General features: G+C 38.6%; 3 protein-coding genes across 9 annotated transcripts in view; 2 read left to right on the top strand and 1 right to left on the bottom strand.

The window, feature by feature from the left end:
• Window positions 1-26,622, bottom strand: part of ART3 (ADP-ribosyltransferase 3 (inactive)) — a 159,959-nt gene that overhangs the window by 79,092 nt on the left and 54,245 nt on the right. The window lies entirely within an intron of this gene.
• On the top strand, window positions 12,341-15,982 carry LOC138164291 (C-X-C motif chemokine 10-like). Its single transcript, XM_069091982.1, has 4 exons — window positions 12,341-12,486; window positions 12,985-13,111; window positions 14,421-14,510; window positions 15,012-15,982. The coding sequence occupies exons 1-4, from the start codon at window positions 12,417-12,419 to the stop codon at window positions 15,037-15,039; spliced, it is 315 nt and encodes a 104-aa protein (XP_068948083.1). The 5' UTR covers window positions 12,341-12,416; the 3' UTR covers window positions 15,040-15,982.
• LOC138164274 (C-X-C motif chemokine 10-like) overlaps window positions 25,430-26,622 on the top strand; it is a 31,007-nt gene continuing 29,814 nt past the window's right edge. For 2 of the 3 annotated variants that reach the window (XM_069091971.1, XM_069091964.1), the window contains exon 1: window positions 25,438-25,493. The gene's annotated coding sequence lies outside the window, so the exon portion shown is untranslated. Of the gene's footprint in view, window positions 25,494-26,622 lie in introns of all 3 variants that reach the window. The other variant, XM_069091956.1, reaches the window with a different exon arrangement.

Below are 26,622 nucleotides of genomic sequence, written 5' to 3'. Positions count from 1 at the left end.
ATATTTGTAATCTCTATAGGCATTGTGAATATGGCATTGCTGATACATTTGGCGACGAGGATGGGATCACAAAATGTCAGGCCTCTATTTGGAAGCAGTGGGGCTTTAGAGGGAGAAATGGCTATTCCAGGATGGGAGGATTTGCCTTATTCCTCTCTAGCCAGAGAATGGGCTAAAAGCACAGGGCCCTGTGAAAACTGGGAACCAAGGCTAAAAGAGGGAGAACCTGGAGATTTGGAAAGATGTTTGAAAGCAATACCCATAGAACCAGGCAAAGAACTGGCAGGAGTGTGCAGGAGAGGCTGGGTGCTGCTAACAAGTTATCGCCTTATGTGTAAAAGTAGGGATAAGCTGCTTAAGGAAAGAGCTAGGATGGCTAGGGAGTCAGCTGGTTTGCCTGAGGATTCTTCTGTGTCACAGTACTCAGAAGAGCAAACTGGAGGGACTCATGTGGTCCAGGAGCAAGCTACTGTTCATGTAGCTAAAAGGAAGCAAAAAACTAGCAGAAGGAATGTGCATGCAGCTTTTGTACAGGCTGGGCAGAGTTGCCCTGACAGCTTCCAGGAGAATGTGTGTGAGGAGAATGGAACAAGGTTAGATGAGGAGTCTCCTAATGTAGAAGCTCTCCCCATACGAAGAAGAAGGCAGGAGAACCACCGAGGCAAAACAGAGTCCAGGGAGATAATTGAGGATTTCACTCAACAGGAGATCACTGATATATTGAGTAGATTTACCCAAAGAATGGGGGAGTCTTTAGTGTCTTGGATAGTAAGAATCACTGATGAAGGCGCCGGAGGAATAACACTGGACAGTGAGGACTGTTTAAAATTCATAAGTATCAGTCAGAATCCTTTTGTACACCAGGCTTTTAGGGATCACCATATGCAAGGAGGAAATAACAAAACGAGTCTTCTAGCTTTAGCTGCAGAAGGTTGCAAAAAGCAATATCCAACTGAATCTATGTGGCCTAGGGGAGACAGACCCTGGTACTCACTTAGAGACTGTATGAGAAAACTAAAGGAGGAGGTAATGAAAACTGCTATCCTGATTGGAGATGCAAATGCATATTATGATACCCCCCTAGGAGTTCCTCATAGAAATATCATAGTGAAGACAGCTCCTCCTGCATATAAGCACCTAATTCTGACTCTTTTAATTGGAGAAATAGGGCACCCTCTTTCAGAGGTGCTGGATAAGATTTCACAATTAAGCGATTTAGGGGAATGGGAAAAAGACAAATTGCCTCGAGAGAGAAGAGTAAACAGCCAGAGGATTCAGAGACAAAATAGACCCACAAGAAGGGAACTGTTCACTGCTCTATTAAGAGCTGGAGTGGACTTTAGAAGAATAAATGGTAGTCCAACTGAAGAGCTGCATAAGCTGTACCAAGAAAAGGTACTTAGCATTAGAATGAACAGGGAAGCAGGAACCACCCCTGCAGGTATTTCTGAATCTGAATCTCTGTATCCAAGTTTGCCCCACCTTCAGGGGGAATAGGAGATAGGCCAAGCCCCAGCCCAGATAAAAGAAATATGCAGAAGAGATTGCAGACCCCATATTGGTTTAACAATATATTGGAAGAATGGATCAACTACTGTGACTAGGGCACTGATTGATACTGGGGCTGAGGCCACACTTATCTATGGAAACCCTGATAAGTTTAAACATGGAACTCCTATTACCATCACAGGTCTAGGAGGCACTGAAATATCAGCCAGACAGGTTAAAATAACAATGAAAATTGGGCAGTTACCTAAGAAGGAATATACTGTGGTTGTTGTACCCATTCCTGAATACATCATTGGAATAGATGTATTGAGAGGCATGACTCTGAATTTACCTGAAGGAAGATACCAATTTGCTGTGAGGAAGATAGGAATTAATACAGTTTTAGTAGGAAAACTAAAAATGGACCCAATCACTTTACCTGACCCTTCTGAAGTAATTACTTTAAAACAGTATCGTGTGCCAGGTGGGCAAGATGAAATTGCCACTACTATAAAGGAATATGTTGAAGCAGGAGTGTTGGTCCCTACAACCACAAGATGGAATAATCCTGTCTGGCCAGTAAGAAAATCAGATGGGACGTGGAGAATGACTGTGGATTATAGACAGTTGAATAAGGTGACTCCTTCTTTGTATGCTGCTGTTCCAGATACCATCACCTTAATAGAAAGGATCCAGAAATATGATGGGACTTGGTATGCAGTTATTGACTTGGCAAATGCCTTCTTCACCATCCCAATAGACTCTAAACAATGGGACCACTTCGCTTTCACTTGGCAGGGTAGACAATATACTTTCACTCGCTTGCCACAAGGGTACATACATAGCTCCATTATTTGTCACAGGATTGTGGCTGAACAGTTGGATGAATTAAAGCTACCTGGTGTATAGCTTACACACTACATTGATGATATCATGATACAGGGAAAAGATGCGAAAGTAGTGGAAAGGAGTTTGACCCTTCTAATTGAGCATATGAAAAGTAAAGGGTGGGAAATTAACCCTGCAAAGGTTCAAGGACCAGCTCAGAATGTGAAGTTTTTGGGTATACAATGGAACAAGGGGCTAAGGGAGATTCTTCCTCAAGCCCGACAAAAGATTCAGGATTTTCCTACCCCTACCAATAAGAAGGAGGCCCAAAAGTTCATAGGATTGTTTGGATACTGGAGGCACCACATTCCACATTTGGGACAGATTTTAAAACCTTTATATAGAGTCACATGGAAGAAATATGAATTTGATTGGGGACTTGACCAGAGTAAAGCTTTTGAAGAAGCCAAGGCTGCCATACAATTGGCCCTAGATTTGTGGCCCATGCAAAATGGTCCAGTGGAATTGCAAGTGACTGTACAAGATGATTATGCAAACTGGAGCTTATGGCAAAAACAACAAAGCCGAAATGTACCTTTGGGATTTTGGTGTAGGAAACTCCCTTCATCTGGAGTCCAGTACACACCTTTTGAAAAGCAGTTGTTAGCTGCATATTGGGCTTTGGTGGAGACTGAACAACTGACTGTGGGCCATGAAGTGATATTAAGACCTGGAATCCCAATTATGACCTGGGTAATGAGTACCCCAGCTTCTCACAGAATTGGACATGCCCAAGAGGCTAGTATAATCAAATGGAAGTGGTATATTCAAAATAGAGCGAAAACAGGCAAAAGCGGAGTCTCTGCTCTGCATGAATCTATAGCAAACATAGAAATTGAGAGGAATGACACACCCCCTGAGCCAAAGCAACAGTTGGTACAATCCACTGTAAAATGGAATGAGGGATATGATGTATTAACTGAGGAACAAAAGAGACATGCATGGTTTACTGATGGGACAGCAAAATATTTGGGGCAAAAAAGACATTGGAAAGCAGTGGCCTATAACCCATGTACTAGAAGGACTTTGGAAAGTACTGGGATAGGTGCAAGTAGCCAATATGCTGAACTTATGGCAGTATATCAAGCCATTAGAATAGAACAAGGAGGACAGTGTCATATATTCACTGATTCATGGGCGGTAGCTAATGGGTTAGCTACATGGATGCCCATGTGGAAAAATGAAAATTGGGAAATTCATGGTAAACAAGTCTGGGGCAAAGAATTATGGGAAGATATCTGGAACATGTCTTTGGTCACTGACTTGTCAGTTTTTCATGTAGATGCTCACGTGGCCCCCACCACACCAGAACGTGAGTACAATGCTCATGCTGATCGACTGGCAAAGATTGCTACTGAACGTATTGTTCCTACTTTGACAACAACTGATGATCCGGTATTAGCAAAATGGGTCCACCAAATGGCAGGCCATTTGGGGGTCCAGGCCATACACCAGTGGGCACAAGATCGAGGTATTAGTATCTCTCATTCACTGTTAAAACAGATAGCAGAAGAATGTCATATATGTCAATTGGAAAAGGAGCGAACTGTTCCTCGGGTAGTAACTGGAGAGATAGCAAGAGGAAAAGTCCCAGCCCAAATCTGGCAAATGGATTATATTGGTCCACTACCACTGGATAAAGGATGCAGATTTATATGTACTTGTGTTGATACCTATTCAGGTGTACTAGTAGCTTGTCCTTATAAGAATGCAACCCAGAAAAACACTTGTAAAACCCTAGATCTCATAAGTCTATATTATGGAACCCCAATGCAGATTCAAAGTGACAATGGGTCACATTTCAAAGGCAATGAAATGAAGAAGTATTGTATACTAAACAATATAGAATGGATATATCATATTCCATATTATCCAGAAGCATCTGGGTTAATTGAAAGAATGAATGGATTACTGAAAGAACAGTTGAGGAAGTTAAGTTCCAATAATTCATATCAACATTGGAAGGATAATTTGTTCATGGCTTTGCGTAATTTGAATAATAGACCATTGGGAGGAAGTACACCTCTAGCCAGAATGATGACCCCCAATCTGCAAATTAGAAAACAACAAACACACAAGATCCCAAATATTGAGTATTGGACCTTGAGGCCAGATGTCCCAGCACCGTACCCAGGACCACCTGGTTCGGTGGGGTATGATTTACATTGTTTAGAGGACTTTTGGTTGGACAGGAAAGAAGTAAGAAAAATTTCCACTGGGATATGCATAAGAATCCCTAAAAATCACTTTGGGCAGATTTTACCCAAATCAGGATTAGCAGCTCAAGGAATACATGTATTGGCTGGAGTAATAGATTCTAATTATCAAGGAGAAATTGTTGTAACATTCCAGAATTTAGGTGAAGGGTCCATACAGATTCACAAGAATGATAGGATAGTTCAAGTGATTATCGTTCCTTGTAAAACAATGCCACTTGTAAAAACTGACCCTCCTTCCAAAATAACTATCACAGGAACTGAAGGATTTGGTTCTACTGATAGAATAAAATCAGGAGCTAAAGTATGGGTAAAACGGAAGCCAGATGATGTTCCAAAGGCTGCAGAGATTATAGCATATGGGAAGGATAACACTGTAACTATTGTTTATTCTGGAGAAGATGATTACAAAATTGTACCCTTAAATCATTTATTCTACCGTGAGTGAGGCTACAATAGTCTGGTTATTGTCTCTTTGCTTCTTCTTGATTTTTTGTTTGTTCACCTTGTTTGTTAGATTTGTTTCCACAGGCTTGGTACCCTCCATCTGTAGATGCCTGATAGCTTAAGCTGGATGTCACCCCCTGTCTGCAACTGTGATGTGTCACCCTTGGACCTGGCATCAAGCATATTAAGAACTGACCTCTCAAATGGGACCCCTAAGGACAGGGACAGCTCTACATCCGATTTCAGCAGCAAGTAGCCATAGAAGAAGAGATCTTCACCCCTTACCACAAGATTTTGGGGCCCCATTTGTTCGGGGTGGGGGGAATGATGGGGAGCTTGTGCTCAAGCCCCACCCTAAAATATGGTTTTTTGTGTTTATTGTGTGCTATTCTTGTTATATTGTTGTGAAATTTTGTTGACGCCAGTTATTCCTACTATATTTTTGCCAAGTAAGGGACATGAAAGATCTTGGGGCCGAATGTAAGGGTTATGGGATTTAAAGATCTCCCATGCCCCATGGACGTACTGACATAGCAGAGCAAGAGAAAGTGAAAAGCCGAGCTAACGGTCCTGCGGTTGGCAGTTGGCGGCAGTTGCCTTTTTTTTTTTTTTTTAGTTAGGACCCCTGCTGAGCACCGCCAGGGGCCGGAGCTGCTGGGAGCAGGACTTTCTGCTAAGGACTCCTGCTGAGGACTGCCAGGGGCCGGAGCTGCTGGGAGCCCGCTTCCAGGATGCTGGGTGGTTGCTGTGAGTGGGGAGAGGAGGACCTTTGCCTGAGGTAGCCTGTTCTGTTTTAAAGGCTTGAAAATGTGGGTGCTTTCTACTTTATCTACCTGTGCCAATGTCATAACTACTCTGATGGCTTTCACTTTCTGGTTTTGGGACTCAGTCTTTTGGTATCTTAATAAATTTTCTAGTTTATTTCCCCAAATGGCAAACCTGATGTATTTTGTGATGGATAATTATATCAGCATATTTGTAATCTCTATAGGCATTGTGAATATGGCATTGCTGATACAGATACAGACCATGCTCTCAAGGAATTTACGTTCTACTGAGAGGAAAGACAAATACACTAAAAAAAAAATTTAACTGAAAGGAGAATATAATAAATGCAAAAGATCCAAGAAAAGTGCTATGAAGGACAAGCAAAGTCTCTATTTAAGGAAGAAAGAGATGGATCAATTTGTCCAGAAGAGATTAAGAAAGGCTTTGTGGAGGTGTTAGTACCTCTATTAGGTTTTCAAAATACTTCCTCTTTCAACTTCAGGAAAAAAAAATGCCTCACTTTGTGCAACTCTCCCCTGTGGCCAATTATAGCCCTGAAATTCTGTGATGCTAGAGGCAAGAAAGTCTATTAGAATGTAATCAAAAAATAATCTAGGTGACAAGAGGTGAGGGCCTGAAATAAGGTGGTAGCAAGAGTGAAAACGCTGAATAGGAAACATGATGACAATCGATACCACTGGTAATGGAGATAAGGGCCAGGGAAGAGTCAAAAGATGAGTCCCCATTTTTAGCCTGTGTGACTCAAAGTGACAGAATCATCAACAGGATGGAGAAGTGAGGGCAGCAGGCAGGTTCTAGAAACAGAGACATAAAGTAGATGAGTGGAAATACAGGACTGGAACTCTGAGGAGCAGCTGGAAGTATGGATACAAATTTGGTATCCAGATCCACAGAGATAACAAGTGAAATCACCTGGGAGTGGATAACAGTTTAGAAAGAGGAGACAATGACCGAGGACAAAAACCTTAGGAGACACATATGCTAAAGGGACAGGACAAGGATGAAGAGATAATGACAGATAATTCCAGTAGTGGAAAGGGAAAAGGCCATCTGCATGGTCTTTCATAGAAAATGACATACTTTCTTTTTTGAACAGTTCTTAATAGCTTTGGGATATCAGAGCTGAAGCAAAGAGAGAGAGAAAAGTGAGTGTGATACAGTGCAGAGTGCTGGACTTGGAATCAGAAGAGAGCCAAGCTCAAATCCCCATCGGGGCTGAAGGGAAGGCTGGACTCTGACATGCCTCTGTTTGCAGATGGCCACTGGGCAGTCAGAGCTGGGAGACTTGCAGGTGAACCTCTTGTCACCCTGGTAGTCACTAAGGTTCACAGCTCTGGACACCAGCCTTGACTCCTTACGCTCCCCTCATCCCACTGTCAGTCAGGTGCCACATCTCTCTGCTCACACAGCTACATTCCAGGTCAGATCCTCCTCACCTCTCACCTGAACGTCCACAATAACCTCCTAACTGTTTACCTAGCCTCAAAGGGGTGCGGGGGGGGGGGAGGATTTCCTTTCCAATATATCCTCCATACACCTTCCAAAGTGTAGGTCTGACCCCCTATTCAATCAACCTTGGCTTCCAACTGACTCAAAGCTCAAATATTGTTTCATTTTTATCTCACTCTTCCATTTATTTTCATTCTTTTAAAAATGTTATCTTTGTGTGTTTAATGACATAATTATTATTATAGCAGTTTATATATATAATTTATAAATATAACTGTAAATATAAATAAGTACATATATACACATATTGGTGCTTAAAACTTTTTACTGATAGGGATGCCTAATCAAAAATAGGCTGGAAACCACTGCTCTACAATGCAGAGAGAGTTGACAAGGTACAGAATCATTGGAGATTGCTTAGAGAGCAATCCTTTCCAGTGATTTTATAGGAAACTAAAACCTTAACTGAAATGACTTGCCACACAAGTAGAGGCAAAATCTGAAAGCAAGACATCAAATTCCGAATCCTGGGCTCTTTGGATAGCACAGTCGCTGTTCTCCCCCTTGGTCATCTCATTCATTCCTATACCTTCAACCATCAATTCTAAGGATATGAGTAGAAATTTTCTTTCTTTCTTTCATTAAACTCTCCTCAGAGATATAGATCTATACTACTACTAGTGTGTTTAAAACCTTCACCCCATTGTTCTTCCAACCTCAAACTAGTTGCCAGGTTCTTTTGCCAAAATATTTTGGAGATAATGAATTCATTTTTGGACCTGTTGGGTCTAGATGCCTGTAAAATAATCAAGTGAATATATATAACAGGCAGCTAGAAATGCTGGATGTGGCCTTAGCAAAGCATAAAGAATGACTGGAAGTGAGAATATAAATTTGCAAGTAAAAAGAATAAAGTGATAATTAACATTTGATTTCCGAAGAAAAACCAAGTTGAATTTTTCTTTTTTCTTCAAAGCTATGGAGCGTTAATTTAAAAGATATGGATGCTTCTTCAGGTTCCAGACACCCTTATATCATTCTAGCGAATATTATTATTATCATTATTCTTTTAAGCTCTTATGTTACATGGAGCATTCCTGACAATAAAGTCATGCTTTCCTTTTCTTGTTTTCTCTCCTTTTAAAAAAAAAGAGAATTAAGTACACAAGTCTAGCAAATTTAGGTCTTCAGAGCATCACTAGGAAAAGAAAAATTGTATTTTGCCTGTCTGTTCTTGACTGTTAAACGTAATACACTTGTATAGTGGGAATGAGTTAACACACCAGTTTAAAATGTTACCATCGATTTCTTACAAGTTTTGGCAGCTAACCAACATCAACGATTATGTTAGGATTAATGTTTTCTTTAGAATAGAAATTATTCATTCACACAATTTCGTCTTTGGAATGGCAATGTTAACTAACCTGCTTTTCTAACCCTGTCTGACACAAAACCACAACTTTGATTTACTGGACAGAGACGAAACTTGGGCAATCAGGCAAGATCAATCTTATGTAGTTTCACTTTCATATGAAGTACAAAAAAGAATAATTACTTCCTAGAAATCCTGAGGGTGTGAAGTACAGTGATTACATTACTTTGCTTATAAACTGCCACAATATTTGGAAATTCCATGAAGGGGAAAGGATATTTTGATTTATAATAAATCATGCCTGTTTCTCTAGCACCCTTTGACACTTTGAAAAAATCTGGATCTGTCCCAAAACAGACTGTGAATTAAAAGCTGGACACCCAGCTCATATCCTAGTAAATGTCTATTACACTAAATCAAATGGAAATTTTGTCCCCTCAAAAGACAAATTACAGATCAGTTCAAAACAGAACCAAACTTTCCTGTCCAAAAAGGTTCCTGGCAAAGCAACAGCAGACAGTTGTCCAGGCCACAAAGCAGACTGGCACACTGTCGAATGACTCTAATTGTTACAAAAGTTTTCTCCTTGTAACAATGAAAGTTTGCCTCCCTCTAAATTTTCACCCACTGGTGAAAGCAACTTCAGTTCAACAGTTTCAATTCTGCAATCATGTTTAAGTCCTAAAAGTGCTTGACATAAGGCACTGAGTCAGGTAGGCGTCAGTCAGTGATAGAAGAAGAAAAATAGCATAGTTTAGACCCTCGAGTAGTTTTTTAAATCTAGATTTGGGGAAGGAAGGGGAATGTATAACACATACAAAAGTTTGTATTATATAAAGTAGAACCTAATCCAGGCAAAGGAGAGATCAAAACAAAATGTTTCAGGAAATTCTGAGGCATACAGCACTCTCTGTATCTTAATAATTGTCATATATATTAATGCTTGCAAAATTATGACTGCTAAAATGTATTCCATAAGTTTTTATTCATAAGGATATGTTTGCTATTTTGGATTTATGCTTTCTCTTATCAAGTGACAGTGCTTGCTTGAAAATATATACACGTCACCACTGCCCTGGAACAGAGGACCTCTGTGCTCACATGGACCATGTTCAGTCCTGGGAGAGGTTAACCCAAAATGCTTTTCTTGCATTCTCTGGCTCATTTCTTCTACCTGGAATTCTGGGAACAAGCTCTTTGTTATATGTCATATATGGGTTCTTCCCCCCAAAAAAAGGATTAACAGAGCCCATTTTAGAGAGGCAGTTATTATTCTGAGTATTCAATATCAGGCATAGAACAACCATGTCACAGAATTTGAGTGTTAGAAGGGACCTCAGTGGTCAGTGTGCTCCAACATGAAAGGACTCCGCCATAATATTCCTGGCACACAGTTATTCATCCTCAGCTTGAAGACCTCCAAGGAGAGCCTCTACCCCTCTTGGTAACCCATTCCAGTTCTGGAGAACACCAGAAGAAGCTCTCGGGAAGGTTTTTCCTGACATTAAACTTCAGTTTTCTCTCTGCAGCTTCTCTCCTTTGATCCTAGTTTTGTCTTCTCACCCCAGACAGAACAAGCCTAATCTCCCTTCCATGTGACACGTCCTCAAATTCTCTTCTCCCGGTTAAAGAATGCTTAGTTCCCAGAATCATTTTATTTCCTCACCACAAAAGAAATGCATGAAAACTCCTAAGTGTATCATTAGCAAACACTTAAAACAAGCCACAATAATCTATCAGCTGTATTACACTCTCCCAGGAGATCTGTGGGACATCTGAGCAAAAAATTCCGAGTCCAGACCCTCTAGGCAGACAGGCACTCCTGTCCAGCTTCCTCAGCACTCGGAGCTATAGCATCCTCCTGGCATTGGTCAACCAGCTCCAATTCCGGAACTTTAGACCTCTCAGACTCATAAGATAGTCGACAAGACTGCAAATACCAATCTCCTGGGATCACTGTTTTGTTCTGTGTTCAGAGAAGGAAATACAAAGCAGAAGAACCAACCAGGGATTTGAAATCCTATCTCAGGTTCACCTAGCTAAGCATACAGTGAAGGCTAATAAAGCTTACAGCTGCATGGGACTTTTGGGACACTTCACATATATTCCCATGTGCTTCCTTAAGGCTGCCAGAGCTATTGAGGGGACAGTAGAGAGAAGAGAAGAGAAGAAGAAATCTGCTTTCCCTCTTGCTGAAAGTCCAAGGGGGGACTGACCTGGTTGTGTCCCCCCCCCCCAAAGTATCAGCCCATCAGAAGAAAGAAATAGAGCTTTTCCATACTTCTTAACACCCTAGTAAAGGGACATCTATTTCTAATTAACTAGCAGTAAATGGGAATACTAGTAAAACCTACCTCAGCATTTTTGTGAGGATCAAAGGAGATAATATTTGTAAAGCACTTAGCATAAAACAGACACTATGTAAATGCTTACTGCCTCTCCTATTTCAAAGTAAAGGAAAAGATTTTATTAAGAGGAGAACTTTGTTAATTTTGTATTTTTAATGTTTTTAAATTTTAAATTGAAAAATAATTAGAACTCAAAGTAATTTAAATTTTTGTACTTAAAAAAATTGTAATCATTAATCTAAGAAAAAGTAATAAGTTTAATTCTATAGTTTGATGAATAAAAGTGTCCTTTCTGACTAAGTATTCAAAATTCACTTTAAGAAATGAAATTCCATGGGTATACATCCTAATGAAATGTCCTCCACACACCTATGAATCTACATATAATCAAGTGTAAAGGTATTACAAAGTACCCCTAACAATCCATTCTGGATGGATCATAATAGCACCTGACAAATCTCTGCCCCTTACAGCTGAGTTTAAACCATAAGCAGTGATGGCTTCCTGGACCAGATGGCAAGAGTAAATACAACAAGAGTATTCAACTTAGATCTTACAACTTTCAGAAAAGAAGAAAATGTGAAAATTTGTTATCAAGTCTGGAATCCCTGAAGTACCAGCTCAAAACAGTGAAGAACAACAGACAAAACAAAGATCTAACACAACTAGAGAGAAGCTCCGAGTATCTACTCTGACCTGTCCAGACCAGTACCAGGAGACCAGGCCTGAAACCTACAGAACTCTCCATTCCAGGACCAGTGAGAAAAGCAGAGGGTATGAGTTAGCTCTCATATAACCTCCAGGAGTCAGAAAGGGCTAGGCACGCATTTCCCAGAGAAAGCTGACCAACTTCTCTTCCTTTTTCCTGACCTGTCAGTCACCCTCTATAAACTCTTTGGGGTGAAAGGACCATGATCTATTTATGTTCCTATCCCCTTCAGGATCTGGCTCAGTATCTCAGTGGTAATAGGCAGTTAATCAGTATTTATTAAATGGATGAATGGCTTCTTTTCATTTTTGATCATTTAAATAATTCTTTGCCATTTTTTCTATCATGTGTGTTTATAAAAAGCTTAAACATTTGACTTCATTGCTCACTTGGCCCAAATTCCTGAGCTGGCTACTGAAATAAGTTCATCTGTTACAGCTAGTGAAAAGAATGAGAAACCTAACATTCTTTTCATTGAAAAAAAAAAACTGGGGAATTCCTTGAAAAGGAAGTAGTACTAGACAAAAATACTTTCAGTTCTAAAATCTGGGACTTCCCCAGGAACAAATCAGTGTGCTATTTGTTAGCCATTAACCGGATCAAACAGAGTTACAGCCTATAAATACTGATTCCTATGCACATGGACTCTCAGAAATTCTTCAGCTCTCAGAGCACACTGAGACTACAGAGGAACATCCCATCTCCTCACCATGAACCAAAGTGCTACCCTTCGCACAGCTCTCCTCTGCGGGCTCCTCATCATCCTGCCCAGGGCTCAAGGTAAGAAAGTGACAGATTCTTTTATTTTTAAGCCTACGATAGAATTGAATATATACATGTTAGTAGAGAACTGAAATGCCTTAAAGTTTCTGACTGCCTATGGGTGAAAAGGCACCCAGAACAATGTACAAAGCCTCTATGATTTAAATCAACTTGTCAAAGTCCAAGAGAAAAATCTCCCAGAGCAAACTTAATACTTGGGGTTGGTCCAGTTAGCTCAGTGCTATTTTGCTATAGATGTTTTTTTCCTAATCCAACCATCCCGAAATTTAGTCATTCTGAGAACATGATATTTAAAAGATGCACAAAATTCAGCTTCCTTGTAACCTGCAGCTTCTGCCTAGACAAATTCAACGTGCTTTAGTCTGCACAAAGTAAGTTCATTCTGTTACTGGTGTCTAAGCGGTAGTTTTCCACTAAAAGCGTCTCCCATTAATATTCACTGATGTATGGGACAGTATAATAACTTCTTCAATTCTGCCAATGTCTTTGCCTAAGGATCCCCGCTCTCAAGAAACATACGTTGTCGATGCATCGAGTATCACGATGTTATCCCCAATGTGAAATCCTTGCAAAAACTCGAAATAATTCCTGAAAGTTCTTCATGTCCACATATGGAGATCATGTGAGTAAAAACCCACCTATTGGCTATGTGTGTATAGATAGCATTTTCCCAAGCCCATCATAGTTTTAATCAAACATCATAAGTTTTTGGGGGAAGGAAGTATGGCACAAGGGGAAGAACAGAGGTCAAATTCAGAAGCCCTGGCTATCTATCCTAGCTTGTATACTTATAACTTGTGGTATAGTAGGCATATCACTTAAATTTTTTGGCCCTTGAGATAATTATACTTATTACCTACCTCACAGGGTTGTTGCATAGAAAGTGCTTTGTAAATCTAAAAGTGCTATTAAAAATGTGAGTTCTGATAGTAAATGATCACAGAAAAGATCAGTAACAGTCTAGTTTGACAATTTTGAGCCTTTGGTAAAACTGGACCTAAACTTTTGACTTAACATTTACAAAGTAAGATTGTCCTAGTACAGCACAAGGAAATTAATAAAAAATCACTACAAAATTTTCATATCTTAAATCTTCTCCCAGTGTTTACATCACAAATTCTCTTTTTTAATCACAAATTCTCTTTCCTATCTGAAATATACTCACTGTTTTTTACCAGGAAAATGAAACTTGGAAAATAAAAAGTGTCTGACCCAATCAGATAGAACTCAGTAATCTTCAATAAAAGTTAATGAATTGAAAATATAATTGCAGGGGTGGCTAGGTGGTGCAGTGAGTAAGAGTTCCTGCCCGGAGTCGAGGACCAGATCAGTTCTGGCCTCAGATACTTAACACCCACACAAAATAACTGGCCATGTAACCTTAGGCAAGTTACTTAACCCCAATTGTTTTAAAAAGAAAAAGAAAAAAAAATAAAGTATAATTGCTTTTAGCAATGAAGAATATTTCCCACCTTCTAAATTCATCTTTCCTTAAAATGATCATGAGACAAAAAAATTAATCAACATGCATTTATTAAACACTTACTATGTGCCATGACCTGTGCTAAGCACTGGGGTAACAGATATAATAGATAAAACAATCCATATTCACTAGGATCTTACATTTTGTCAGGAAAGACAATATATGTATACCTAAATATAGAGAGAATAAATACTTTAATAACTATGCAAGAAAATCGTAGTCGAAAAAAAGGGAATTATTTTAATTATGATCTCTACAAAGTATGAAGTCAATTCTATCATCCCCATTTTATCAAAGAGTTTTGGATAGGTCAATGTTTTTAAATTACAACAAGAAAGGAAGTAGATTAAGCTTTAAGATTTAAGAGTTAAGTATTTCCAAGAAAGAACCTGCAGTTCCATCACACATCACTAAATATAATTTATAAATTTTCCCTGTTTCACTGCAGTGCTACAATGAAGAGAACTCGGGAGCAAAGATGTCTGAACCCTAACTCCAAGAAAATACAGGATTTACTTCAATTAATTAACAAGAAAAGGTAAGCTTGCTGTAGTTTGTAGGTGAGGCTTCTTTCCAAGACACAATACCCTCAAAAAGAGAGAAATATATGCAGGTTTTGCTGCGGGATGTGGAGCTTGTCTGTCTAGCCCTCTAAATAAAGTTCCTGTGGCTTAGCTTCAATCCATATGGGTCACTCCTTTCAAAAGGGATTCTCATTCTATAGTGATGACACCAATGGATGATGTCCTGGTTGACTCCAATTTCCCGGAACCCAATCATGGTAATAAAATTAGATTCTGATAACCTGAATGGACTTTTACCCTAAGCTCAATAGTGGATGTTTCCATCAGGTTTCATGATCAGGTGCTGAATTTACCTACATCCTGGAAGGGCCCAGTGCATGGACAGATTTAGCAAGGGTTTCACCTTGCTTCCTGAACTTTCCTTCCAAGCTGGGATTTGATACCAACAAGATTTAGGTTAGAGGCCAAATCAGTCACAAAACAAAACATCTTAAATCTATGCTCTTTGTTTATAGGTCCAAAGAAACTTCTAAGCAGAAGTAGAGATCACCGAACGGCTCATGAGAGGACTGACCAGGATGTGACTGAAAATGTCTCTTCTCCAAGACTATCAAGAAACAAGAGTGGTGTAGAAATTAATACTTAGCTTTAATATAGTGTTTTAAAGTTTACAAAGGGCTTTTAGCTCATTTGATCCTCACAATAACTCTATGAGGAAGGTGCTATTATTATTCTCATTATACAAATGAAGATATTAAAACTGAGAGATTAAGTGACTTGCCCAGTGTCACACAGCTAGTAAGCACTTCAGTTACAATTTGAACTCAGGTCTTCCACTCTCCAAGCCCAGCACCTTATTCACTATAACATTTAGTTGCCTAGGTGACTAGTCACAGCCTCTAGGACTAAATGGCTGTTTAAAAAATAAACTGGTTGTCTAATAAGAAAATGAGTGGTGCATAATATAGTAGAAAGTGTGCTAGATTTCAGAGTCAAAGAAAATCCCGCCTCTGCCCTTTGCAGCCTGTGTAACCCTGAGAAGTGACTCTGGAACTCTCTGGAATTGCATTTCCTCATTTGTAAGATGATGGACTAAAATGCCTCTGAAATCCCTTCCAGTCAAGAGCTCTGCTCTGAGGACCTCAGGTGTTCAGGTGGCACCACAGCTCAGAGATCACTGCCAGTCCCTGCCCAAGTCACTACCAGGCCCACCTTGACCCCAATCTGCCCATGCTGGTATGCTGTTCAGCAGGACTTTCTGAAGTCAGGATAAGCAGGGCATGCTGCTAAACCCAGCTAAGCTTCTCTTTTTTTTCTGATATGGACCACCTTTTTGTTTTGTTTTTAACTTAAACATCAAATAAACGGACATTTCCATATACATGATAGAAGAAAAATAAAAAGGATTATACATTAGTCTGTGAATATGTATCATATTTGTTTGCTTTTCTTAAATACATAATAAATCCAACAAGTTTCAAAGTAATTCTGTTTGTCTGCTATTATTTCTCACTTTCCTTTTATTCTCTTTCCAAGGCTCCAAATTCTTCTTTCCTAGTAATGATCATGAGAAAAAAAGTGCACTTTTCAATACAAAGGCTTCAGTAACATTATGCTCTATTTTTCTTCCTTTTTGCCTACAATATTCTCAGCTCCCCTTTCCTCCCATTGAGGAAAAAAATGAAAACTCTTATAACAAATATGCATATTTAAGCAAAACAAATTCCCACAATGGCTGTGTCCAAAATGAATGTCTTATTGTGCAACCTAATCTCATAGCCCTCTGCCAGGAGCATGCTTCATCACTGGTCCTCTGCAGTCATGGAGAGTTATTATATTGTTCAGTTTCTTGTCTTTGAAAATTGTTTTTCTCTATAATGTTGTTACTTTATAAATTATTTTCCTAGTTCTGCTTATCTTACTTTGTATCAATTAAGACAAATATTCCTAGGTTTTCCTGAAACTGTCCTTTTCATAATTTCTTATGGTATAATACTACTTCATATGTTCACATACCATAAGTTGATCAGTCATTTCCAAATTTATGAGCACTCTCTCAGTCTCCAGTTCTTTGCTGTAACAAAACAAGGCTGCTAAAATAATGTTTGCTTATACAAGTCCTTTTCCTCTTCCATTGATCTCTTTGGAGTGCTCTTCTGCTAGAGTTCAGTCTTCCACAATGCTCCCCAGTTCAGAAATGTATATATACAGACACATGTAAGCATATACGTATACACATACAAATATATAGGATATATCTTAGACATACACTCCCTATATTTCCACTTTACTATGTTTATGAAGTCATTTATGTAATTACCAATTAAAAATGAATAATAGGAAAAACTAAATCCTAAGGTTAGTATACTGGGTCTCAGATAATAATGTAAAAGTATGCTGTATACTTTTGAAACTAAAAAGCACGTTTGTCCTTCCAATATGAAAATAAATGTTCTGATAGTACAGGGACAAAATACAAGTGAAAAATTACAACCATAAGGAAAGAGCTGAGTCATTTGCAGATGCAGCTTTATTCATGCAGAGATGGGACATTTTGCAAATTCATACCAGGAGCTAGGAAAGTACCTCTTTGGCTTTCACACTTTGGGGTGGGGGGAGTCGGGGGAGTAGAGGGGAGATGGCAAAATGAGTGGGGTGTGATTTCCAGCTCTCAACGTACACAGCTTACCACAGATTAACTGAAGGTCCTCAAAAGAATGATGAGAGGTTGTAGGGCCTGTCCAAAGCCCCCGGATTCAAGTTCCAACCACAGAATCCTCCACCTACAATGTCCACTTACATGATGATATAGTCCTCCTTGGTTTTACAGATACATCTGTCAGCAATGCCATGATATTTTGCCAGCAAAGTCATTTAGAAAACTTGGTGATTGACTTCCCCTTAATAACAAAAGGATTCACTCAAAGGATGGGATCTCAAACAAGCATTTTTACTTTCACAGACATTTGGGAATAAGAAATGTTCTTACAGAAAAATGTTGTGATTGAAGTAAAGTAGACCAAAAATCCTTCCCTTTTCTCTTAATTCTAAAAGAAAATAATAAATTAAACCTGACCCTGCTTTTTAAAAAATTCATCTCTTGCTACTTCTTGAAAGAGGCATAACATGCAATAGAATATCTGATAGTTATTTAAAGTTATATAGGAATTCAATATACTCTTTCACCTCTGATTGTGACACAGGCATAACAGTAAATAGTCTCATGTTTCTCTGCAAATGCTAACATAAGAAATTTCTGGGGAGTTCCTATTATATTTCAATAGTCCATAAGCTCCACGATTCTCTCATCTCTTTAATGTAGCAAGAGTTTAACCAAAGTTAACACCTCTCAATGGTGAATACCAATAAACAGAAATATGTAGAATAAAGAGGGCCGTAGACAGAGAAGGGAGAAGCAGTACAAAGATATGGGCATAGAACAGAAAGAGCTGTTATAAAGAGCTTTGTACATATAGGACCTTTCTCTATTTTAAAAAAAAAATCTCTTTTGAGAAAAGGTCTTGCAGTGTTAAGGCAAGGTCAAAGTACATGCACTATTTAGTTAACTTTTTATATATAATTGCAGATTGTTTTCCAGAATTGTTTGTATTCATTCATAGGCCCAACAACAGTGCCTTAATGTGCCTGTTTTCCCATAGCCCCTCCAATATTTATTATTTTCCTTTGGGGGGGAGGTCATCTTTGCCCCTCTGGGTATGAGGCAGAGGATCCTTTTTTTGGCTACTTTTTTCCCCAACAATTCATGTAATCTTGGAATTGTTCTTTGAATGATTGATAGAATTCACTTATGAATCCATCTGTTCCTAAAGTCTTTTTCTTTGAAAAGTTAATTTATGCATTTAAAAAATTTCTTCCTCTGAAATTGGGTTGCTTAAATTCTCTATTTCTTGTTCTTTAATTTGGATATTTTCTTTTTGTGAATATTCATTTGTTTCATTTAAATTCTTGGCTTTGTTGGCATACAGTTGGGCAAAATCATTTCTATTAATAAATATCTTTGATTTCTTCTTCATTTTCTATGAATGCTCTGCTTTTTCATTTCTGATTATGGTAATTTGGTTTTCCTCTTCCTTCTAGTCAAATTAGTAAATGGTTTCTTTATCTTAATGTAGGTTTTAAAAAAACGGCTCCTGGTCTTCTTGTTTTAATTTTTTTGTTTTCAGTTTTTGTTAATTCCTTATTTTCAGGATTTCTCTTTTGGTATTTAATGTAGGTTTTTTTATGTTGTTAGTATTTTTAGTTGCATTCCCAATTCATAAGAGATATAAATTTTTCCCTAAGGAATGCTTTAGCTACATCCCCCAAATTTTAGAATATTATCTTATTTTAATATTTAATGAAATTTTCTATCATTTCTATGATTAATCCCCAAGAATTTCTTTGCAATTTGAATATTTTGTTTACTGCTCATTACTTTTTTAACAATGGTTTGCTAGGTAAAGATAAAATAATTCTAACTGTTTCCTGTTTTTCTTTTTTCTATAAAAAGTTTGAGACAGCAAAGGAAAACCTGTGGATATTTGGTTGAGCTAAATTCCCTCGTTGGTAATCAAGAGACTGCTTAAAGGCGCCAAGCATTTTATTAACTCTGTTTACAATTCATATTTTTAGATTTTGGGTTTTTGTGGAACTGGGTCCTTTATTCCAGACTAAAATATTTAGGAGCTAGTCTATCTCCAAGGAGATCGGTGCATTGGGCTTTCAGGTTCTTTTCTCTACCCACTAGAGAAAAGGAAAGGAGGGCAGTACAGACCTCAAGAGAAGGTTACATACACTCCGAGTTCATCACAATAAGTTCCAGGCGATGATATACAATATAAGTAGAAGGTAATTTTGAGGGAGAAAGCACTGAAATCTGGGAAGATCAGGAAAGATTTCAAGATAGCACTTGAATTGAGCTCCCAAGGAACTGAAATTCAAAGTGGTAGAGGTGAGAAGGGAGGTCATTCCAGATAACAGGAGGAGCCAATGCAAAGGCTCTGAAAGATGAAGAGTTAGGAGAGACTTAACAAGACCATTTGGTCAGACCACAGACTATCTGCCATTGTCTCGATCAGAGTAGGAAAGACTTTGGCAGTTGATCATCCTTAAAATATTGCTGTCATTGTGTTCAATGCTCTGGTTCTGCTGAATTCACTTTGCATGAGTTCATATACATCTTCCCAGGTTTTTCTGAAACTATATTGCTGGTCATTTCCATCATCAATTTCCAATTCTTTGCCACCACAGAAAGAGCTTCTATAAACATTTTTGCACAAATAGGTACTTTTACTTAACTTTACTGTTTCTTTGATGTCTTTGGGATACAGACCTCATAGTGGTACTGCTAGGTCAAAGGGTATGCACAGTTTTATTTTTCTTTAGGTGGAGTTCCAAATTACTTTCCAGAATGGTTGGACTATGACTCCACAGTTTTTTCACATTCCCTCAAGCATTTGTCCTTTTCCTTTTCTGTCATATTAGCCAATCTGACAGATATGAAACAGTATCTCAGGGCTGTTTTAATTTGTATTTCTCTAATCAGTAGTGACTTGGGGCATTTTTTCATGTGACTACCAATAGCTTTGATTTCTTCTAAAAACTACCTGCTCATATCCACTGACCATTTGTAACTAGGGAGTGGGTCTTATTTTTATAAATTTGGCTCAGTTCTCTATATATTTGAGAAATGAGGCTTCTATGAGAGAAACTTGCTATAATTTTTCCCCTAGTTTCCTATGTTACTTCTAATTTTGATTGTATCAGCATTGTTTATGCAAAAACTTTTAAATTTCATAAAATCAAAATTATCCATTTTAACTCCCATAATCCTTTCTATCTCTTGTTTGGCCATAAACTCTTTTCTTATCCAGAGACCTAACAGGTATATTTTTCTGTGCTCCTCTAATTTACTTAGGATATCACCCTTTACATTCTAAATAATTTATCCATTTTGACCTTATCTTGGTATACAGTATAAGATCTTGGCCTATGCCTAGTTTCTACCAAACTGCTTTCTAGTTTTCCCAGAAATTTTTGTAACTGCTAAGTTCTTACCCCAAAAGCATGGATCTTTGGATTTACCAAACACTAGATTGCCATGGTTTTTTCCTACTGTATAGTGTATACCTAATCTATTCACTGATTCACCACTCTATTTCCTACCTAGTACCTACATGTTTTAATTATTACCACTTGGAAATACAGTTTGAACTTTGAAACTGCTAGGCCACCTTCCTTAATATTTTCTTCATTGATACCCTTGATATTTTTGACCTTTTGTTATTCTAGATGAATTCTGTTACTTCTTCAACCTCTAAAAATAATTCTTAAATAGTTTAATTGGTATGGCATTGAATAAGTAAATAAATTAGTAAAATTGTCATTTTTATTATATTGGCTCTGCCTGCCAATGGGCAGTTAATATTTCTCCAATTTTTCATATCTGTCTTTGTGTGAAGTGTTTTGTAACTATGTTCATATAATTCCTAGGTTTGTCTTAGCAGACAGACTCCCAAGTATTTAATATTGTCTAGAGTTATTTTAAATGGAATTTCTTTGTTACTTCCTGCTGGGGTTTTGTTTTGGGGGTTTTTTTGGTAACATACAGAAAGCTGATGGTTTATGTGGGTTTATTTTATATTCTGCAACTTTGCTGAAGTTAATTGTTTGAACTAGTTTTTCAGTTGATTCTCTAGGGTTCTCTAAGTATATCATCTTATTATCTGTAAAGAATGATAGTTTTATTTTCTCGCTGACCATTTTTATTTCTGCAATTTCTTTTTCTTGTCTCACTCCTATAAGCAGCATTTCTAGTATAATACTGAAGAATAGTGGTGATAATAGATATCCTCGATTCACTCCTGATCTTACTGAGAATGCTTCATGTTCATCCTCATTACAGATAATGTTTGTTCTTGACTTTAGAAAGATACTAATTACGCAGTGAGTAAGAGCACTGGCCCCAGAGTCGGGAGACCTGGGATGGGTTCTGGGCTCACATACTTAACAACCACACAAAATAACTGGCCGTGGAACCTTGAGCAAGTTACTTAACCCTGACTGCTTTAAAAAAAAAAAAAAAAGAAAGATACTAGTTATCATTTTAAGAGAAGCCCAATTGGTTCTTATGCTTTCTAGTGTTTTTTATAGGAACGGGTATTATATTTTGTCAAAGGCCTTTCCTATATCTACAGACATAATCATATGGTTTTTGGTGTTTTTGTTATTAATATGGTCAATGACACTCATAGTTTTCCTAATAGTGAATCAGCTCTGCATTCCTGGCATAAATGCCACCTAGTCATATCATATGATCTTTGTGATATACTGATCCTGGCTAATATTTTATATAAAATTTTTGCATTGATCTTCATTAAGGAAATTGGACTGTAGTTTTCCTTCTCTGTTTTTGCTCTCTCTGATTTAAGGATAAAAAAAATCATATTTGTGCCATAAAAGGAACATGGAATTTGGAATTCTTTAACTGTTTTTTTTTCAAATAGTTTATATAGTTTTGGGATTAATTGTTCCTTAACTGATAGAATACATTTGTATATATATATATATATATATGCATCAAGTCCTGGATTTTGGTTTTTTGGGTTTTTTTAGGGAGCACATTTATGCCTTGTTCAATTTATTTTTCAAATATGGGGTTATGTAAGTATTATATCTCCTCATCTGTTAATCTGGGCAATTTATATTTTTACAAATATTCATCCATTTCACTTAGATTTTCAGTTTTACTAGAATATAATTGGGCAAAGTAATTCCTAATAATTGCTTTAATTTCATCTCCACCAGTGATGTAGTCATCATTTTCGTTTTTGATACAGGTAATTTGGTTTTCTTTTTTTTAAAAAATCAGATTAACCAATGGCTTATGTATTTTATTGCTTTATACAATCAGTTCTTATTTTTATCTATTAGTTCAATGGTTTTCTTTCAATTTTTTTTAACCTCTTCTTTGATTTTCAGGATTTCCATTATGGTGTTTAATTGGGAATTTTTAAATTGTTCTTTTTCTTGGCTTTTAGCTACATGCCCAATTTACTGATCTGCTCTTTCCTTCTTCTTTTGATATTTGCATTTAGAGATATAGATTTCCCCAACTATAGCTTTGGCCACATCCCACAAATTTTGGAATGTTGTCTCATTGTTGTCTCATCCTCTTTTTTTTTTATTTTTGAAGGGAGGGGGAGGCAGGACAAATGGGGTTAAGTGACTTGCCCAAGGTCACATAGCTAGTAAGTGTTAAGTGTCTGAGGTCAGATTTGAACTCAGGTCCTTGTAATGGAAATGCAAATTTAAAGATCTTCCCTAGGCCCTTTGATAGGCTTAAGAGACTCTGAGAACCTTCTTTGATTTGAAAATATACTCTTCCCCCTAATAGGCTGAATGTGGTCACAAGGAGCCTGTGGGAGGAGGCTTGGTTTTCAGGAATGCCCACACCTTGATGCTGTGTGATTGGGCAGTAGGTCAAGAGGGTGGTTACATTCTCTGGCCCAGGAGAAGGCTATATAATCCCTGATGTGAGGCTTTGCTTTGGGGCTCACTTTGAGAAGTGTTGTGTGATTTGATCAGATGAGACTCTGGACAGCCATTGAGAGCCTCACCCCCCCCACCCCCCCACCCCCAGCTTTGAAAACCCAGATGTTGATGCTTCCTTCTCTGGTAACTGTGATTTGGCATGGATGTAATGGTTGGACAGTTTGGAAGCCTGTCTGCTTGATCTGTTTCTCTGTCTTGTACTTCTGTCTGTATACTCTGAAGTTCGGGGTGCTGACCTTTTCCCCCTGAACTAGGTAAACGATATATGTTTGATTGATTAAAATAAGCTTGTTAACCCATTTTGAGTTGCTTTCCTTTAGAAAAGCAGACCTAAGAACCTGTGTTGTCAGCCACCCTGGGGATGCTGGGGTGCTTGCTGCTACAGTGCTCCTGACTCCAGGACCGGTGCTCTATTCACTGCACCACCTAGCCTCTGTAAGAACAGTGACCGGGCTGCATCTGTCCTGGAATTGCTTCCAGGACAGCAGCTGCAGACTCTAGGTGGGACCCATTGCTATTTCTAAAGCTCTTGGGTTCAGGGTCTTAGGGAGGATGGTGGTCAGGGTGGTGGCAGTTTGCCTTGTCCAGCACATGCTGCTTCCTGTCTCTTTCTCAGTGGCCTTGTATTTCCACTAGTGCATGCCATGTGATTAGCAGCTGGCGGCCATGGCTTCTTCATGGGAGCTAGCTCCCTGGCTATGGCTAGGAAGGCTGGGCTGGAAACAGGCCCAGAGGTCAGCAAGGTGCTGCTCTGCTCAGGCTCTTATGCTCATTTGCCTATTACTGGGAATTAGGCAGCAACAGTGGCTTGTGGTGATGAAGATGGTGGGCCTATTCTCCACAATCACTTTTCCTCTTAATGATGGCTTCAGGGACTGAGTTAGATGCAAGTCAGGTGGATTAAGGGTCACCAACATTCCTAAGGCTCCTGGATTCATGGTTTGGCACTAACTCCATCAGGGTCTAAGAAGAGATGGTGATCAAGTTGGTAGTGATGGTTTGACTTGATTGGCAAGTTTTTTTCTTTGCTTTTTCACAGTACCATAATTCCCCCAATATTCCTCTCCCAACCCTTCCCTGAGAGTCATTCAACACAACAATCATTTTAAAGACAAAAAGAAGAAAAAAACAGCAAAATTGATCAATACTTCAAAACACTGCATACTTGTAAACCTCCCACCTCGAGAGGTTTTCTCATACCTCTGTTTTTATTCTTCTTTTTTATTCAGCAATAATCTTCCCTTTCTCCCTCCTACACTCTCCCTTACCCCCACTCCACCCTCAACTGAGAATGAAAAAACAAAATGCTACTACACAGAGAGTCAAAGCAAAACAGATTTCCAGATTGGCCATGTGCAAAAGAAAGACACACAAATATAAATGTACAATTATATATGCATTTGTGCACATACATATAGTTATATACAAATATGTGTATGCATGTGTACATGTATTTTATTTATTTATATCTGTCTCATTCTGCACTATGAGCCCAAGGGAGTATGGGGTATTCCAAGAGGACTACTGGTGTGAAAGCTTACCAAGCCCTTTTCAGGGACATTCATCCACTTTTGGTGTCTGCCTTTTACTCAACTCTTACTTGTGGCTCCAAGAAGCTGTAACATGCACAGCAGTCAATCCCTAAACTGTCTCAGCAGACAGGCTAAATCGGGTTGAGGGTGCCTGACAAACCTCAAATCCAATGGTGAGTTAAGGGGATATCTTCCCCAAGCATGTGAAGACCTTCGCCAATAGAATGGGTAGATGAGAACAATTTGTTCCAATAGGCATGAAGGCAGCTGAGAAAGGCATTGTGGAGGGCTTAGAACTTGGTTAGACATTGAAGACACCAAGATCATCCACTGCATCCCAGGCCATTGCCAGTTGCTTTAATTTTTGTCCTGCCACTGGACTTCAATGACTCTGGAAAAGAGAGTGAGGCTGCCAACTCTGTGAAACTCTGCCTCACTTAAATCCAGTTCATCTGTCCACCATCGTGACATCACTGGGGATGTCACTGGCCCTCTTCAAAAATGAAAGCAAGCAACAACTATGAGCCCATCACCTCTATTAGGAGGTGAGTAGCACATTTCATCATTAGCCCTTGTAATGGGAATGGGAATTTGAAGATCTTCCCTGCCCCTTAATAGACCTAGGGGAGTTTGAAGACCTCCCCTGGTTTGAAAGTAAACTCTGCCCCCTAATAGGCTGAATGTAATCACATGGAACCTGTGATGGAGGGAATTTGCTAGAGTGGAGCAGAGCCCATAGGAAGCTTCCCTGCTGTGAAGATAAATTCTGTCCCCCAAAGGCTGAGTATAGTCACATGGAGCCTGTGGTGGGAGGAGTTTGCTGAAGGGAAGCAGAGGCCACAGGAAGCTGGGAATCAGAGCTAGTGAGACAGTGGGAGAGAGAGGTGCTCAGGCAAGGAGAGAGACAGGCTTGTGAGTAAATATTGATCTTGTATTGATTGTGGGAAAGCTGAAAGATGGTGTGGCTCTCTGTGTTGTTATTGATTGTTAATTTCTTTACTATTATGATATAATTGGCTTTCTGGTTTGGGGATTTGGTTTTCTGATGTCTAAATAAATGTTTCAGTTCTGTCCTCTACCTAGGGAATATGTTATATTTTGCAATCAACCATCATGCAATATTTATAGTCACGGTCTTTATTGTGATTGTGGGCATTGGAAATATTGCACTGGCACTGCAGCCGTCTGGAATCCTGGTTGGTTATTACACTTCTTAAGAGTTCCTAAGACTTTCAAACTTATGTGTCTTTGCCATTTTGTTGTCATTGTATAAAATGTTTTCTGGTTCTCTTCATTCTGCATCAGTTCCTTCAAGACTCCCCAAGTTTCTCTGAAACTATCTCCTTCATCCTTTCTTTGCAGCACATTGATGTATTACATCACATTCTGATACAACAGTTGTTCAGTGGACATGCCCTTGGATTCCAATTCTTTGCCACCTCAAAAGGAGCTATAAATAACTTGTACATCCTTAGAATTCATTTTGTTTAATACCTATCCTTCCCTTGATATACTCTCCTATTTTCTCTTCTCTCTTATTTCCATTTCCTCCTATTTTCCTGAATGATATTTCTATACCTAATGTGTACATATTCTTCCCTCCTTTGATCAGCTCAAATGAGAGTGAAGTTCAAGCATCAACTGCTCCCCCTAGTCCTTCTTACTCCTTGACTATATAGACTTCTACTTCTGTATCCCAATTACATGAGACAATTCTCTCTCACTTTCCTTTCATTTTCCTCTGCTAGCATATTTCTCTTACACATCTCTCCATTCTTCATTTAAGATCAAGACATAACGAAACTACTCTCAGGTTTTATGTTTAATTTGACTAATTTTATAACCCCTGAAGATGACACAGTTCAGAGGAAACATTTGCATCATCTCCCCACAAGAGTTTTACTATTGTTTTAGTTCTTTATCATTGTTCATTCATATTTACCCTTTTTTCTATTTCTCCTAATTCCTGTGTTTGAACCTTGAAATCTCTCCACAGCTCTGGTCTTTTCATCAGAAATGCTTGAAAGTCCTCTGTTTATTC

Source organism: Petaurus breviceps, unplaced genomic scaffold, assembly GCF_028583685.1.
Source record: "Petaurus breviceps papuanus isolate PSGF00001 unplaced genomic scaffold, PetGlider_PUasm1.0 126, whole genome shotgun sequence".
Classification (NCBI taxonomy): Eukaryota; Metazoa; Chordata; class Mammalia; order Diprotodontia; family Petauridae; genus Petaurus; species Petaurus breviceps.
This window is presented reverse-complemented; position numbering and strand designations above follow the sequence as displayed.

What these genes read in the sequence shown, in the direction of transcription:
- LOC138164291 (XM_069091982.1), top strand. Translation starts at nt 12,417, where the DNA reads ATGAACCAAAGTGCTACCCTTCGCACAGCTCTCCTCTGCGGGCTCCTC. An exon ending in CATCCTGCCCAGGGCTCAAG is followed by an intron (nt 12,487 to 12,984) that starts GTAAGAAAGTGA and finishes TCTTTGCCTAAG; the next exon opens with GATCCCCGCTCTCAAGAAAC. An exon ending in TGTCCACATATGGAGATCAT is followed by an intron (nt 13,112 to 14,420) that starts GTGAGTAAAAAC and finishes GTTTCACTGCAG; the next exon opens with TGCTACAATGAAGAGAACTC.